The sequence below is a fragment of the Juglans regia genome, chromosome 6 (genome assembly GCF_001411555.2).
Source record: "Juglans regia cultivar Chandler chromosome 6, Walnut 2.0, whole genome shotgun sequence".
Taxonomy (NCBI): domain Eukaryota; kingdom Viridiplantae; phylum Streptophyta; class Magnoliopsida; order Fagales; family Juglandaceae; genus Juglans; species Juglans regia.
In genome coordinates this window covers 36871637-36888868 of record NC_049906.1, presented here as the reverse complement: position 1 = coordinate 36888868, position 17232 = coordinate 36871637, and the positions used below count along the sequence as shown (strand labels likewise).

The following is a 17232-nucleotide window of genomic DNA, read 5'->3' as shown; positions in this document are numbered from 1 at the left end:
TAATTAAATATTAAAAGCAATTTAAATGCACAACAATAAATAAATATTAAGAAAGCACATAAAAATTAATTTTCACCAATTAAAAATCATAAAAATAACCCTATTAAAAATCTAATAATTTTAAAACAAGAGAATAATTTTTGAATAAAATAAAAATAATCCTTCAATAAAAATACACTAAAATACGGGGTGTTACACTGGTCTTAAAAGTCACGATTGTCGTGTGTTTTTGCAGCGTCTGTTGCCGGTTGGTATGCATAGAAAGCTTACTCAAAATGGTCATACCGCTCTAACAGAATTAGGGGGATTTTTCCGAGACATTTGTAGTAGAACGTTGAGAGTTGAAGCATTGTTAAAATGGATCTGACATTGTAGTAATATAGTGCAAATTGGAGAGTTTGTACCCGCCTTCATTCTTCGATGTAATGGTTCATTTGGTTGTGCACCTACCTCGAGAGACTTTAGTCGCTGGCCCGGTTCAGTATAAATGGATATATCCTATTGAACGGTTTTTGAAAAAACTTAAGCGATATGTGGGAAATAAAGCTCATCTAGAAGATTCAATTGTAGAGTTATATATTGATAATAAGTGGCATACCTTTTATTCAATGTATTTTCGTGGGGTTGGTACTAGATTTACAAGACCAAACCGAAATTATGAAGGTGGACGAGAGATGGGAGTCTCATCGACATTTACTGTGTTTTCTCAGACCATACGTCCCATAGGCGCACAAGGGGGCTACGATCTATGTGGGCGAGAGTTTGAAAGAGCTCAATAGTGTATCTTGAATAACTGTGCAGAGATTGACCTCTACTTAAGGTCAGTGATGATCCTTTAAATCAATATTATCTTTAAGTCTATGTATAATAATATAGTATAACTTCATACAAATTAAGCATTCACATGAACATGCGCAATGAATATATACAATTACTTCGCACGAATGGTGTAACTGATGTAGAAAAGACGCACGAAGAGGAATTTGCCTCATGGTTTGAACATACGGTATTACTGTAAAGCCCCATTTTATAATACGAACTTCATATCACTAAACTCCACTTTTTTCTATATAATAATATTTATTGTTGAAGGTTGTATCGAGATATGATGAAAATTCAGAAGAACTCTCACCAGAACTGTATACTTTGGCATGTGGTCTGTCCAGGCTGGCCATCCAGTACTCAGGATGTTTGGTGCATAAATATAGATTTCACACAATTGACAAAAAACGATATAGGAAAAGTCAAAATTGTGGTGTTGTAGTCGAAGAAAGCCATGAGGATGATAACATTGACTTCTAGGAAATTGTGGAAGATATCATAGCGTTAAAGTACGTGGGGGATATATGGTCTAGTTGTTTAAATTTAATTGGTGGGTTGTCTCAAAGCCTAGGTTGGGAGTGTGTAACGATGATTATTTTGTGAGTGTCAATATATCTCGCACATGGTATGAGGACGATCTCTTCGTTCTCGCTTGCCAAGCGAACAAGTTTTTTTTTTAGATGATCCGAACTATGGAAACCCATGGCAGGTAGTGGAGAAGTTTGCACCGAGAAATGTATATGATTACATTCCAGATGTAGGCGAACCACATGAAAAAGTTGATAGTCCATCAAATGAATAAGCATATCAAAAAAACGAAGTAGGCATCAATCTATTTATTGATCTAAATCAATATAATATGATCTCATTGCGTAAAGAATATGTTCAACCAGAATTAATTGAGGGTGAAGTATCAGAAAAAGATGAATCAACTGAAGTGTCTAATGAGGATGAGGGCGACTGGTCCAACAAAACGGATAGTGAATGAATTTCAAACATGAATTTTTGTAAGTATTATTCTTATAAATATCTGTAACATTTGTTTGAACAATAATTTGTTACAATTTCAAATAGACATGTCTCCCAAATGCAAAGCAACACATGTGTCATCTTCATCCATTACTGACTCCTCATATGGTTCACCTGCCATGAATAGTGAGCCAACATCACTAGACCTAGAACAATGTATTTTATCAAATTAAATACCACATTTTATGCTCAATTTAAGTAATATATCTATAAAATAAAATAATTAAATTAAAAGCATGCTTTAATAACTATATATATAGCTATTGTAATCCAGTGACGAGGTAGAGGCACAACGAGGGGTGTCTGCATAGAGAAAGTAAGGAAAGTGGGTAAAATCAAGGTTGATATTCCTGATGATCTAACTAGTCGCTCCAGAGATTCGGTAGTGTGGCTTGCTTCTTATGTTGGTACCCTTACTCGCACGTATGCACCGATTGCTACATCCTATTGGTCTAAAGTTCTCCAAGATGTGAAAAACCACATAAAAAAGCGTTGCTCGGTAATAAGCTATATCTCGAGCAACTAAGTATATAACATGTTACTTTCAAGTTATTTTGTATTTATACTAATTGTTTATAATTTTTGAAAGGATGGGTTTGAGCTTAATTTTGACCAATGAAACAATCAATTAATGGTTGAAGAACTTATGTCAAATGCATTTTTGAGGTACAAAGGTCGATGGCATGCACACTATAAGAAGTTCAGTGCTAAAATAGAGGCGCGCCAAAATCCATTCCAAACAATGCCACCAAATGAATGGGAGAAGGTTTGTGATATGTTTGAAGATCCTACTTACCAGGTAATTTTGATACTATCTTTTTTTAATAGTATATGATAGATGTATTAAACATGTAGACTAATATTGTTTTTAGCAACGGAGTACTGTGAACAAAGAAAATAGATCAAATTTAACGATACACAATCATGCGGATTCTCGATCATTTCATCGTTTATCTAACAAGATGGTAAGTTAATTTAGTCCACATTGAATATTAACATATAATACTTTTTTCTGATTTAAGTTCTAATATAGATTTTCTTTTTGCAGAAATAAGAAAGTCCCGCTGACTAGGATCTGACCCAATTGTATGCTAAAGTACATAAAAATCATGATGGAGTTTGGGCCAATCCCGAAACAGAGGCAAATTATGTAAGTTTAAGTTTCTTTAATTCCATTGTCACATAATATTTTTGTTAGTTATACTAACTTTAATGTTTTTGTTTTTGTAGGATAAGATAATATCTCTTAAGGAAACTGTTGCGGATCCATTTGATGCATCATCTGTCAATGATGCTTAGATCCTTTATCAAGTTCTTGGATCACGTTCTGGATATTTGAGGGGTTTAGGACGTTGCGTGAAGCCATCCTCAAGATCATCATCTTATTCTCGAGCCAGATCGAATGACGACAAAACTAAGGAATTGGAGAAAGCAAAACTTGAGATAGAACGATTGAGGTCCAAGGAAAAAGAGTTGCTGGCATGATTAAATCAAGCAGCGAATCTTGAGACGAGATTAGAAGAGAACATGCAGAGGAGACTGGGGATGGAGGTACAAAAAGATGTGCTTGGAAAGTTGCAATCAATTATGTCCCAAAACTCTATACCACCACCACAATCTTAAAATTTATTTTTTCTTTTATTGTCTTTTCTATTATATGTTCCAGAACATTTGAATAATTGATGTTTGAAATTTGTGTAATACTAGTATGGCATTTTTAATTAATTAAATTATGTTCTGCATGATTAATACCGATCGAACGGTAAATTACTATTTATAAATCCATTCGAACAAATACAGACCCATTCAAACAAAAAATAATCAATTCGAACGATAAACGAGAAATACAGTCCGTACGGATGTTCGAACAATAAAATATTTCTCCGAACAATATTAATTTTCAAAATACCGTTCGAACGAACAGAATTTCACAAAATAAGAATGTCTATTTGAACGAACATAATTTATATTCGAACAAAAGTCATTTGAACAAAATTTATTGGTTTCGAACACTATGTTCGTTCAAATAGGATCAAATATGGTTATTTGTTCAAATGGACGGGTCGGTTTGAATTGATAAATATTTCATACAAACAATTTTTTGAGACGAAATTGGTTCGTCTAAAAAAAAAGCCTCTCATTCGAACAGTTTCAACTGGTTCTGCCAAATTTCATCCCTAAAAGTGATTTTTTGAGACGAAAATTGAATTTCATCTCCAAAAGCCTTTTGAGATGATCTTTTAGAGACAAAATAGATATGAAAATTTTCATCTCCAAAACTAATTTGGGACGAAATTGGGGTGTTTTGAGACTGGTGTGTTTGGATGTTAAAATGAGTTGAGTTGAGATGATAAAATATTGTTAGAATATAATTTTTTAATATTATTATTATTTTGAGATTTGAAAAAAGTTGAATTGTTTATTATATTTTGTATTGAAATTTGAAAAAATTGTAATGATGAATTGAGATGAGTTTGAGATCCAAACTTAAATGATTAGTGTGTGTACGTAGATCATCCAGAGATCAGAGCACGTACGTACTAAAGGGCCTTCATGTGTATAATCTGTGCAATACTTTCTAAATATTTCAGGAGTTTGGATAAATGAGAAAATAATTTATTAAGGTTGTGACTTTAATTTATGCATGGGCTCGAATAATATTGGGTTGGGTTGAAAATCCTATCTGAATTATTTCTAAGGATATATATTAATGGCCGGTAATCGTGAAGGTTATAAGCTTCCATATATACAGCTAGCTAGCTGCAACTCAAGCCCGGCCGACCCCATATATCATACATATTGAGACATAAGCAGACGTTTAATAATATATATGAGAATCGTATTAATTAATTAGGCCTTCAAAGCCTTTGAAATTTAGCTAATTGCGTTGATTTAAATTAGCATTGCAGCTAAAGTTTTTACCAGCTTAGTTATCATGTTCATAGACCAATTCTGGTACTAGGATGGACTTTGCCTCTTGCTAAATCTAATTTGAATATATGTGACACCGCACATGAAAATAAGAACTATTTTGGTTGCTAGTTAATCAATAAAAACTAGAGATTGAGATTGAGCAAATATGTAAAATAGACTGAAACACTTGAGAGTAAGGTTTATTGATAAAATTCAAAAACTCCTACTAAAACCCAAGAGCCGGACTCAAATAGTTAAGAAAATCTCAGATTTTGAGGATTTTTCCCAAAAATGGAAAAATCTTAATTATTGCATAAAAATAAATTATATATTAAAATAAGAATCTTACAACAAATTCTAGCCCAAATTGAAACAAAAACAATCTCTAAAAATGAAAGATAAGCACTTTCATGAAAAACAAAATAACTAAGATGATTCAAAGGGCAAAACGGTTGATCTCAAGGTTGAGGTGGGGATCACTATGTATAGTGTTGTGACTATGACATGCACACCGAGAAAAGCTTTCCGAATTGGGGTCATATGAGCGATGCTGATATTTATAGCCAAAATTATGGTCAAAATACAAACACAATATTAATATCCTAATCCAATGAATACTCGCATTTTCCTATCATATGAATTTGTGCCGAACTGCCTTCTCGAGGTAGTCCAACGCTATCAACGTGCATGGAATCTATCATCTCATTATCATTGTATCTGGATCCTCTACATCAATATGCATGGCTCTTCTTCTCCCTGATCATATGTTGCTTACTTTCTCCTTACACTTGGGTCATGGATATATGATCTATTTCTTTCCCTAGCTGAATCTTTTTCGTGCCACAACATATATGACATTAACAACATATAGCTGAATCTTTCCCTAGCAGAAGTCGCGGTAGTTATTTAGCTATATATTTCTTGGTGACTTTATTTGCTCGCAGCGAAAAGTCCGGACGTTTGTTGTATGCTTTATATCAAGCTCATCTTTATTACTTAGAGTTTTGATACCTTCATTTGATACTATTTTAGGTTGTAAATTGGCTCTTGAAATCCTCTTCCCCCCCACCCCCCACAAGGTTTTATATATGGTTTGGGGAAGAAAACGATCATTCACGTACGCCATTCAACATGTATTAATTTAGAAGACCATTAGATATAAAGCAAAACGTATTTAATGTTATTAGCCATGCATAGCAGTGATGATAATACAATTAGCTAGCTTCTACCACACATAAGACAACATATCTCACACCATGATCGAGCCATAAGGTTGGCCTTATTGTTGAGAATAAAAGCGCGCGTCTATATATATATTACGAACACACCATCTATGATCTATATATATGAATCCATGCTTGCACGCCTTGTACGTTGTACGTTGATTATTATTGGTACTCAAGCTGCCACCTTCAGTACCTATAATTAATTAGCACATTTGTCCCATGTATCGAAAGCTGTGAAGACAAAAATAAAAAGTACACGTTAGAAGTTAGAACCAAAAATAAATTAATTTCCAGTTAAAAAAAAAAAGCATACGTGCACGTGTATGCGGACAACCAACAACAAAAAGTTCGTATATATAATAGTAATCTTAGGGCTTGTTTGTTTTCAAGAAAACATTTCATTTCATCATTATAATTTTTTTAACTTCCAATACAAAATAAAATAAACAATTCAACTTTTTTAAATCTCAAATCAAAAATAATATTAAAAAATATATTTTAACAATACTTTATTCAACTTTTTAATTTTAATCTCAACTCATCTCATCTCATTCTATCTCTTTTCTGAAAACAAACGAGCTCATAATATCACAATCTAATTGATAATTAGCTAGTCAAGAAACTTTGAAAAGATAATAGTAATATCAGTTGCAACCCCATAAATTATATATGCATGGTTGACATGATGAATTCATATTTACTAATTATATATGTACTAGTTAGGGCAATGTGCACTGCACATATGCCCAGTTGTCTACCATTAAATGCTGCAAGATGTATAATAGACAATAAAATATGACCAACTTCAGATAGAATCATCGTGTAAAGCAAATCATCATATTATCACAAGCAGCATATGAGTAAGGATTTTTGACTAAATCATTTCCCTTTTTATCTCATATTATAAACCCTAATATCAATGATTATATCCAATAGTATTTTTACGAGTTCCAGATAAAATAACATATAATGAGAATCTTGGATCTTGTTAGGCAACAAACTCAAGAATTGAATGCACTTAAATGAAATGTAACATCCATAAGCAAATTAAAATTATTTCTTTTACTAAAAATAAAATATTGTTTGGTTAAGCTTACCAAAATCTCTTGTTTAAAAGGCTAATGTTTCTATAATATTAAAAAATAATATTCTAACAATATTTTATTTAAATTTTCATTTTCATTTCAACTAATCTCATCTCAATTAGGATCTAACCTATCAGAAAAAAATCTCAGTATCCAAACTCACCTAATCGACAAAAGAGCAAAAATATAAGAGAACCAGATTTGATGAGAAAAACACGAAAAGAGATAGAGAGAAATTGATAAGAACATTGTTCATCCCTTACTTATTTTCAAATAAAAGTCTATTTGAAAATAGATTTTATTCCAAAATTTTCATATCAATATCATCTCCTTTTTAAACATAACTGAAATACAAAACTTTTAAAATAATCATTACAACTTTCTCAAAATTTCAAATTTCAAATAAAATATAATTTATCTTTTTAAATTTCAAAACAAAAATAATATTATAAAATTATAATCTAAGTGTCTAATAATATTTTAATTTTATAATATTTTTTATTTAACTATTTCTCTCTTTCAATTATTTTTTATAAAATTTCATCTCATCTAACTCTCTCCAACATTATATAAATTTTCAGGGAAGGAAAAAATTAAAAATGTCCTAATATATATTAACATATTCTAGACCATATTATTTAACACTACAAATAATGTTAAATTATTGCGTTAGTTCAAAGGCAGTCTAGCTCTTAATTTAAGAATGCAAAACAGATCATCTTAATTTACTTCAAAAGTTTTCATAACTTTTTTTAATATTATTAAAACAGAAACACTATAAGAAATAATAACAATGAAAAACATTAATTTATTTAACATTTTCACACTTGGCTAAATAAAATAGTAATAATGACATATTATATTTTTCAATTATTAAGAAGTTATAATTTATTTCCTTATGAAAATTTGTAATTATACTAACCAACCTACTATTATTACTCTTAATAATTAAAGTTGGATGCGCATGTTGTATATTTTTTATTTCCAAAATAAATATATAATGTGTCAATTTTAAAATTCAAAACTACAGTGGTAAGTATTAAATAATTTAATCATATATTTTATAAAGTCTCATCATTTACATTTAAAAAAAGGTAATGATAGGGTTACAACTCTATTACTACCCAATTACTACTTATAGTTAAGTTCAAGTTTTTTATTTTTTTATCATTTTCTTTGAAATATTTTTTTAACATCCTTAATCGAAAAAATTAAAAAAATATATAATTTTATTAATAATCATTTCCTTAACCATTAAGTAAAATAAAGAATTTTAAAAAAATTAAATATAAAAAGAGTAGTAAATGAGTAGTACGAGAGTAGTAACCCTATAATTTTCCTTTAAAAAAAATTAAATAAACTATAGTACATTAGAAACTATAGATCTACCTGAAATAGTGTAATTAATTTCAGGTTAATTAATAAACTATTCAATTTATCAAGAAATAAAAAAATATTTAAGTTTATATCTTAATAAATCATTAAACAAAAATCATTAATAAAAGGAAAAAATTAGATTTATATTGAAATGTAACAATTGAATTCAAAATTTGCATAATTCAAAATTAATGGAAATAAAACACAATAAAGACACAGCCGCGCCTATCAAAAAAATTAAAAAAAAAAAAAAGAGCCGCGCCTTGGATTTGTCGTGGCGGTTAACGGCGGCACGAAAGGAGCTGATATAGGAAGGGGAGGAAAGCCGGATGGAGGGGAAGAAAATGGGTGGGGCAGTGTTAGCCACGTCGGCGTGCGGCGGCGCACGGGAGGCAACGAAGAATCAGACGGGTTGCGGCTTCGATTCGCTCGTGGCGGTCAACAGCGGCACAAGAGGGGCTGAGATTGGAAGGGAATGGACGCCAATCGGAGGGGAAGAGAATAAGAGCGGCGGTGTCGAGCACGACGGCGTGCGGCAGTGCACCGTAGTAGATGAAGAAACGGAAGGGGGGGAGGAGGGGCTGCGCGCAAGAGAACCAGGGGCAAAATGGAAAGAATTTCAGTGACAAAATTGAAATTTTGGAATAAAAGCAAAGGTAAAATTAAAAAAAAAAATATTAGATAAAAACACTATTCCAAACCTATTCACACTTTATATATAAGTAGATAGATATATATACCTTTCTGAGAAAGAGACCAATTATAGTCGGCGCCCACGTGCCATGCAAAGTAACCGAGCAGTTGTTTTTCCTTATGTGCATAATTAACCTTATCGGTTACACTTTCCAAATCATCGTAACCAATCCAAGTAACATCAGCGTAGCAATAGTTTGTGCAGTAGGTCTTATCGTACACTCTTTTGGCCTTTCGGACGGTTATGAATAGCTTCACTTGAGCAAAAGTAACGGATCCATCTACAGAAAGAGCCGGTCCCACAGCTGGTGCAAATAAATCATGCTGCAATGGATTTTTCAGAGTCCATGCCCAGCCAACAAACGGAACGCATAGGGCTATTTTTTTAACTTTCAAACCTGCATCAATCCAGCTTTTTATGCTTGTTTCAACGCAAAGTATTCCCTTTGGACCTTTTCTCAACGCATCAGGGGGTGCAGTCTCCGTGGGCGACGAATCGGGGGTATAGAAGTTAAAGGCCAGTACGTTGATCCAGTCCAACGTGTTTGAAATGGTCTTGCAGGGATAACTCGCCGAGCCTATTGCTGACGAGTAAAATACCTCTGCGGTTAGAAGCAACCGAGCCTTGGTGGTGATCTGGGCCTCGATTTCCACGGCTGCTCGCCATTCCTTGAGGAGCGACTCCAGATTGGTCATTTCCACGGCCGTGGAGGGGTACAGCCAGCTGAGGCAAAGACCATGGAAGTTGTTTTCCCTTGCTAGAGTTATGGAGGATCCTATGAATATTTTACGGTTTTCTTGCTTGCTAGCCATTGAAGCTAAGGTCGAAGCTACACCAGAGGCTCCACCACCGATGGATAAAAGGGTTTTAACATCAGGGTTTTTTATTTGCACAGTTTGGGTGAAGCTTTCGAACTGGAGCTTGTATAGGATAGGAAAGGTAACTTGGTAGCTAGAGTTGACATCCGCAAAGGCGGCAAAAAGGTGGGTGAAAAGGGAGGATTTTATGTCGGACACCGGGAATGCACTGTCGCAATGCCAGTATCCGGCTTTCACAACGCCAGTTGCAGCCATATTTGAAGAGATCGAAGACTGAGACAGAGCAGTAGTACGTAGTACTTGATCTTTGGTTGCTAGAGCTATATGTGAGATTTGGTGCGTAGCTTTGAGAAGACAGAGCACGCCTATATATAGCCACTTCATGACAATAAAGATATGATCGATCATCGATTAATATCGACTCATGTTGTCCCAAACAGCGACACTGCCAGTACTTCATTGTCCGAATCCAAGACAGCTGGGCTAGGCTTTTAATTAGATCATGGCGAATCTATGTGTGGATGGCTGGCTAGCGTTGGTTACGCTTCCACTTGTGGACGCATGCATGCATGACGTCCATTCCAAATGAGATGCGGACAATTGTGCGAACATGCATCGTCAATCGAAGGAATGAATGCTTTTCTGCAGTCACACCTTTAATTTAGTGATGCTAGCTAGTGTAGCTAACTGCATGTATCCAGAAGCCATCCGCAGGGATATACAATAATTCTCCATCGGAATCGTTGATGACTAACATTATTGGTATTTTATAGCTGGAAGTGGCCCTAACGAATCAATATCTCATTTTCAGGCCCTATTTGATTGCCTGGGAATAAGCTAGTGCTTTCCCTTGGCTGCTTGTGGGATAAAAATAAAGGTTATAAAGACTTGAAAATTTTAATTCATCACTCCAGTTGGACAAGCAATTAGCTAGGCTTATCATGTGATCATATGACGCGACATTCACGAATTTTCCATCCATTTGGCTTTTATAAGGTGGATAAGCCATATACATATATATATATATATATATATATACACACTCAAAACATTTAATTGCTGCTGATATATACTAGAATTTGGCACTATATATCGTTATCTTCGTACTTAATTTGATGGTTCTGAGTTATATATGGTTTTGGTTCAACCCAAACTCGATGACTTTATTAATTAACAAAAATGCTATGGACAACCGGCCCGTATCCCCGCAGCAGCATCCTGTCTGAAGTGGTTAAAATGAAAATGACGTCGTTTTGCAAAAATGGAAAACAAAAGGGGCTCTGGTCTGAGTGGTCTCCATCCCCATTTCCAGTCCACATTTTCTTCATCTTCTTCTTCCTCCATTTCCACGATTACGTTTTGAATTAGAGAAAGCCGCAGACCTCTCTTCGTCTTCATTTCGCCCCCCATTTTCTCTTTTTATTTTCTCCATCTTCTTTCTCTCTTCATCTTCTCTACATCACAGCAGAACCCACAATGGTTTTGGGTCTTTTCTCTTCGTCCTATCCACGAAGTCACAGAGCCTCGAATTCGATAGCTAGGAGCTGCAGCATAACGCCCCAAGAGTCGAACTTGGCCTCGCCGTAGGCGGCAGTGGCAACGCCGACTGAGACGGAGACCATTTTGAGCATGGTGTCGGACTTGAAAGTGTCATTTTTTAATTCAAGGCCAATGGAGTAGACAAAGACGGGCATGAGAGCCTTGAGCATTTGGATGAAGGAGATAGAGAGGTAGATATAAGTAGAATTGGAGAACTAGAAGGAAAGGGAGTAGAGGGCGCCAATGGGGACGACAGACCTAATGCAAATGTCTCGGGTCATGGAGGCGGGCTCCTTCATGACCTTGAAGACGCGAACGAGGAGGTAAGTGAAGAAGGAACAGAAGGCCATGTGAATCATGGTGAGCGAGATTAGGAAGGGCCAGTTGTAGAGCTTGCGATCCAAGATGTACTTGTTGTTGATGATGATGGAGAAGCTGAGGGCGATCCAGAGCCCCTTCGGTTTTCCATTTTTGCAAAACGACGTCGTTTTCATTTTAGACAAGTCGGACGCGATGTCGTAGCGGGGATACGGGCCGGTTGTCCATATCATTTTTTATTAATTAATTCCGAAAAGCAATGGTGACAACTTAAGAAATTGAAGAAATATCATGAATTTCTAATTTTGAATATCTCCATATATTTTGAGAAAGATAATTATCATGAGCAATTTTGATTTTTGAAAAGAAAATCACTTAATTTTGTGTACTTCTTAAGATATATATTATTTTAAACTCTATGTACTGGTCATGATGAGGCAAATAAATACAGAATTATTTTAAACTAGGAAAAGGATAGAGCATGCTTGTTCCAAAAAAATAAAAATAAAACAGTTGTAGAAGCTAACAAAACTCATCACGACGAAAACCCTAGTGAGCATTAAGTTAAAAGAATTTTCTTATGTATGTTCATGTGGAAAGTGCTAATAGATACCTATTTAAAGAGAAATGATAGTACTGGACCAATGGGGAAAAAGTAATTCTACATACAACCGTGAAATGCTTAAATGCCGTGTAATCATTTTGAAAAATAGTGGGGTTTACAATTAAAAAAATTAATTTTTTCATGTGGATCCCATGTTTTATTCACTTTTTTCAAAACGATTACGCGGTGGTTACACAATTCACAATTGTAAATATATTTTTCCATGGAAAAATTAAGGGTAATATAACTATTCCACGTGGCAGAATTGTATAGTTATATGGATATGAGTAATGTTACATGCAGTCGCGGAATGCGCAAACGTCGTGCAGTCGCTTTGAAAAAGAGTGGGGTTCACAATTAAAAAATTATTATTTTTTCATGTGGATCTCGTATTTGTTCATTTTTTTCAAAATAATTACATGGCGCTTGCGTACTACGACTGCAATGATCATTTCTCTATGGATATACGGCATGAATTTACTGGTCTTGGTTACAGTACAAAATGAAATAGAATCATTTTACATCATTTGTCCATATCACATGAGATGTTGCCAACTACTTCAATACTGTTCAAATTAATAGGATAAGTCTATCCCCTTGATTTATATATATATATATATATATATATATATATATATATACACACGCACGAGAAAAAGAGTGAGATTCTATTAAAAAATTAATTTTTTTCATGTAGGTCTCATATTTAATTATATACTTTTTACAAAAAGAGTATGCGGCACTTCACACTCTATGACTATAAATATTATTTCACAATGCAATACCTTTAATTTAAAAAAAGGAAAGTAATATGTGGATAAAAAAAAAAAACAAGAAAAATGCATTTAGTTGTTTACAGGCGTAGATCCCCAGTTTAGATAGTGAAATGAGATGAGATGGTTTTAGATAAAAATTGAAAATTGAATAAAATATTGTTAGAATATTATTTTTTAACATTATTATTGTTTTAAAATTTAAAAAAGTTAAATTCTTTATTATATTTTGTATAAAAATTTAAAAAAATTGTAATAATGAGATGAAACCATTTCTATGTCCAAACGGGACTTAATGTGCCACTCTTTAGTTTGTCTTGGTTACAACTTCGGGCAGAATTGAGTTGGATATTTATGGGCTCGATCGAATATTGGGTCTAGGTTGAAAATCCAACCGGAATTATTTTATAGGCCTCTTGCTAGCTAGCTAGATGCAACCGAGCCCAAGCCCCTAGCTAGCTTCCACACCATCATATAATTTTCAAAAGAAAATATTGATTTTTTATATGAGAATAATCATAGTTGATGATGCAAGACGCCAAGATCAATATATTGTTGAAGTTTTCACACTGTCGTCAAGAGTATAATTTTATTACAGTTTATGATAAGATAGACCGATATATATCATCCACATGTCAAGATTATCTATATTATTTTTTTATCAAGTTATTGAGCTATTTCTCAGTGACTTTTGCTCATCTTTATGGCTCTTGAAATCCTCTTCCCCCCCAAGGTTTTATATAGGGTTTAGGGAAGAAAACAATCATTCACGTATTAATTTAGAAGATCATTAGATCATATAAAGCAAACATATTTAAAAGCCAAGTTTTAACATCTGACTTGGCATTTAGACTGCATTAATCGGTCGTTCCTCCACTCTCAAACTTTAACCATAGTGATATGTCACGGAAATCGCATGCGAATAACAGACGCAGGGTTTGAACTATCTTAGGTGTCAACCGTCAAATCCCATAATTAATATTTAGAAGACCATTAGATATAAAGCAAACATATTTAATATTATATATAAGCCATGCATAGTACTGATGATAATACAAGCTTCTAACACACATAACACAACATATATATATATATATATATATATATATATATCTCACACCATCATTAGCCATAAGGTTGGCCTTATTGTTGAGAATAAAAGAGTCTATATATATTACGAACACACCATATATGATCTATATATATGATTCCATGCATGCACGTACGCCTTGTAAGTTGTACGTTGATAATTATTGGTACTCAAGCAGCTGCCACACCTTCAGTACTTATATTTAGCACATTATTTATCCCATGTATCGAAAGCTGTGAAGACAAAAATGAAAGTACACGTTAGAAGTTAGAACCAAAAAGACATTAATTTTCAGTAAAAAAGAAAAAAAAAACATGCGTGCAAGTGCATGCGGACAACTAACAACAAATTAAAGATTTGTATATATAATATTAAAAAATCTATTTATTATTAATTTTTTCATCATCTCGTAATGTGTCATTAGATAATAAATCAACAAATAAAATATATAGTCTTTAATCATTTAATACTATTACGTAATGGGATGACGAGAGAATTATGAAAATTGAGATGAATAGCCTTACTCTAAATTATACATGCATGGTTGACTTGAGTTCATATTTACAAATTATATATGCATATACCTTTCTGAGAAAGAGACCAATTATTGTCGGCGCCCACGTGCCATGCAAAGTAACCGAGCAGTTGTTGTTCCTTGCGTGCATATGTAACCTTATCGATTACACTTTGCAAATCATCGTAACCAATCCAAGTAACACCAGCGTAGCAATAGTTTGTGGAGTATGTGTCATTATACTCTGCTGTGGCCTTTTGGTCGGTTATGAATACCTTCACTTGGGCAAAAGAAACGGATCCATCTACAGAAAGAGCCGGTCCCACAGCTGGTGCAAATAAATCATGCTGCAATGCATTTGTCAGAGTCCATGCCCAGCCAACAAACGGAAGGCATAGGGCTATTTGCTTAGCTTTCAAACCTGCATTAATCCAGCTTTTTATGCTTGCTTCAACGCAAAGTGATCCGTTTTTCTTGTTTTTCAACGCAGCAGGGGGTGCAGTCTCCGTGGGTGACGAACCAGGGCTATAGAAGTTAAAGGCCAATACGTTGATCCAGTCCAACGTGTTTGAAATAGTCTTGCAGGGATAATTCGCCGAGGCTATTGCTGACGAGTAAAATACCTCTGCGGTTAGAAGCAATGGACATTTGCTGGTCTTCTTGGCCTCGTCGTCCACCGCTGCTCGCCATTCCTTGAGGAGGGACTCGAGGTTGGTCATTTCCGAGGTCGTGGAGGGGTACAGCCAGCTGAGGCAAAGACCATGGAAGTTGTTATCCCTGGCTAGAGTTATGGAGGAATCTATGAATATTTTACGGTTTTCTTGCTTGCTAGCCATTGAAGCTAAGGTCGAAGCTACACCAGAGGCTCCACCACCGATGGATAAAAGGGTTTTAACATCAGGGTTTTTTATTTGCACAGTTTGGGTGAAGCTTTCGAACTGGAGCTTGTATAGGGTAGGAAAGGTAACTTGGTAGCTAGAGTTGACATCCGCAAAGGCGGCAAAAAGGTGGGTGAAAAGGGAGGATTTTATGTCGGACACCAGGAATGCACTTCCGCAATTCCAGTATCCGGCTTTCACAACGCCAGTTGCAGCCATATTTGAAGAGATCGAAGACTGAGACAGAGCAGTAGTACGTAGTACTTGATCTTTGGTTGCTAGAGCTATATGTGGGATTTGGTGCGTAGCTTTGAGAAGACAGAGCACGCCTACATGTAGCCATTTCATGACCATAAAGATATGATCGATCATCGATTAATATCGACTCATGTAGTCCCAAACAGAGACACTGCCAGTACTTCATTGTCCGAATCCAAGACAGCTGGGCTAGGCTTTTAATTAGATAATGGCGAATCTATGTGTCGATGGCTGGCTAACGTTGGTTACGTTTCCACTTGTGGACGCATGCATGCATGACGTCCATTCCAAATGAGATGCGGACAATTGTGCGAACATGCATCGTCAATTGAAGGACTGATTGCTTTTCTGCAGTCACACCTTTAATTTAGTGATGCTAGCTAGGGTAGCTATAGCTAACTGCATGTATCCAGAAGGCATCTGCAGGGATATACAATTCTCCATCGGAATCGTTGATGACTAACATTATTGGTATTTTATATCTCGAAGTGGCCCTAAGGAATCAATATCTCATTTTCAGGGCCCATTGATTGCCTGGGAATGGAATAAGCTTGCGCTTTCCCTTGGCTGCTTGTGGGATAAAAATAAAGGTTATAACGACTTGAAAATTTTAATTCATCACTCCAGTTGGACAAGCAATTGGCTAGGCTTATCGTGTGATCATATCACATTCACGAATTCGCCATCCATTTGGCATTTATAAGGTGAATAAGCTATACATACATATATGTACACACAACAAATTTAATTGCTGCTTATTGTTATCTTCGTACTTAATTTGATGGTTCTCGTGAGTTATATATGGTTTTGTTTCAACCTAAACTCGATGACTTTATTATGAAATTGAAGAAATATCATGAGTTTCTAATTTTGAATATCTCCATATATTTTGGGAAAGATAATTATCATGAGCTGTTTTGAAAAGAAGAAAATCTCTTAATTTTGAGCAGTATTTCTTAAGATTATATATACTATTTTAAACTCAATGTACTGGTCATGATCATGAGGCAAATAAATACAGAATTATTGTTAAACTAGGACAAGGATGGAGCATGGTTGCACCAAAAAAATAAAAATAAAACAGCTAGCACGCAGCTAACAAAACTCAAGACAAAATCCCTCGTGAGCATTAATTGAAAATAGATGAGATGAGATTAATTGATATGATTTATGAATAATAATAAAATTATTAATTAAAATGATACGAGACATCTCATTTATGTATCCGAACCGATTAAAGTTAAAAAAAAAAATTCTTATGAATGTACACTGTATAATTGGGAACCACGTACGC

At 34.5% G+C, this 17232-nt stretch overlaps 2 protein-coding genes across 2 annotated transcripts; both read right to left on the bottom strand.

Annotated features, from left to right (window-relative positions):
• Positions 1–5921: 5921 nt before the first annotated feature.
• On the bottom strand, positions 5922–10313 carry LOC109012911 (class V chitinase-like). The gene is made up of 2 exons (XM_018994813.2): positions 9193–10313; positions 5922–6221 (listed from the first exon to the last, which is right to left on the bottom strand). Exons 1-2 carry the CDS (start codon positions 10217–10219, stop codon positions 6190–6192), a joined length of 1059 nt encoding a protein of 352 aa, XP_018850358.2. The 5' UTR covers positions 10220–10313; the 3' UTR covers positions 5922–6189.
• Positions 10314–14440: 4127 nt separating this feature from the next.
• LOC109012916 (class V chitinase-like) lies at positions 14441–16014 on the bottom strand. Its single transcript, XM_035690883.1, has 2 exons — positions 14873–16014; positions 14441–14521 (listed from the first exon to the last, which is right to left on the bottom strand). Exons 1-2 carry the CDS (start codon positions 15897–15899, stop codon positions 14499–14501), a joined length of 1050 nt encoding a protein of 349 aa, XP_035546776.1. The 5' UTR covers positions 15900–16014; the 3' UTR covers positions 14441–14498.
• Between the last annotated feature and the right edge of the window lie 1218 nt (positions 16015–17232).

Excerpts from the sequence above, each read along its gene's own strand:
- LOC109012916 (XM_035690883.1), bottom strand. The coding sequence starts at position 15,899 with ATGGCTGCAACTGGCGTTGTGAAAGCCGGATACTGGAATTGCGGAAGT. Across the intron at positions 14,522-14,872 it reads TTGGTCTCTTTCTCAGAAAG|CTTTCGATACATGGGATAAA; the intron begins GTATATGCATAT and ends TTGTCTTCACAG.
- LOC109012911 (XM_018994813.2), bottom strand. The coding sequence starts at position 10,219 with ATGGCTGCAACTGGCGTTGTGAAAGCCGGATACTGGCATTGCGACAGT. Across the intron at positions 6,222-9,192 it reads TTGGTCTCTTTCTCAGAAAG|CTTTCGATACATGGGACAAA; the intron begins GTATATATATCT and ends TTGTCTTCACAG.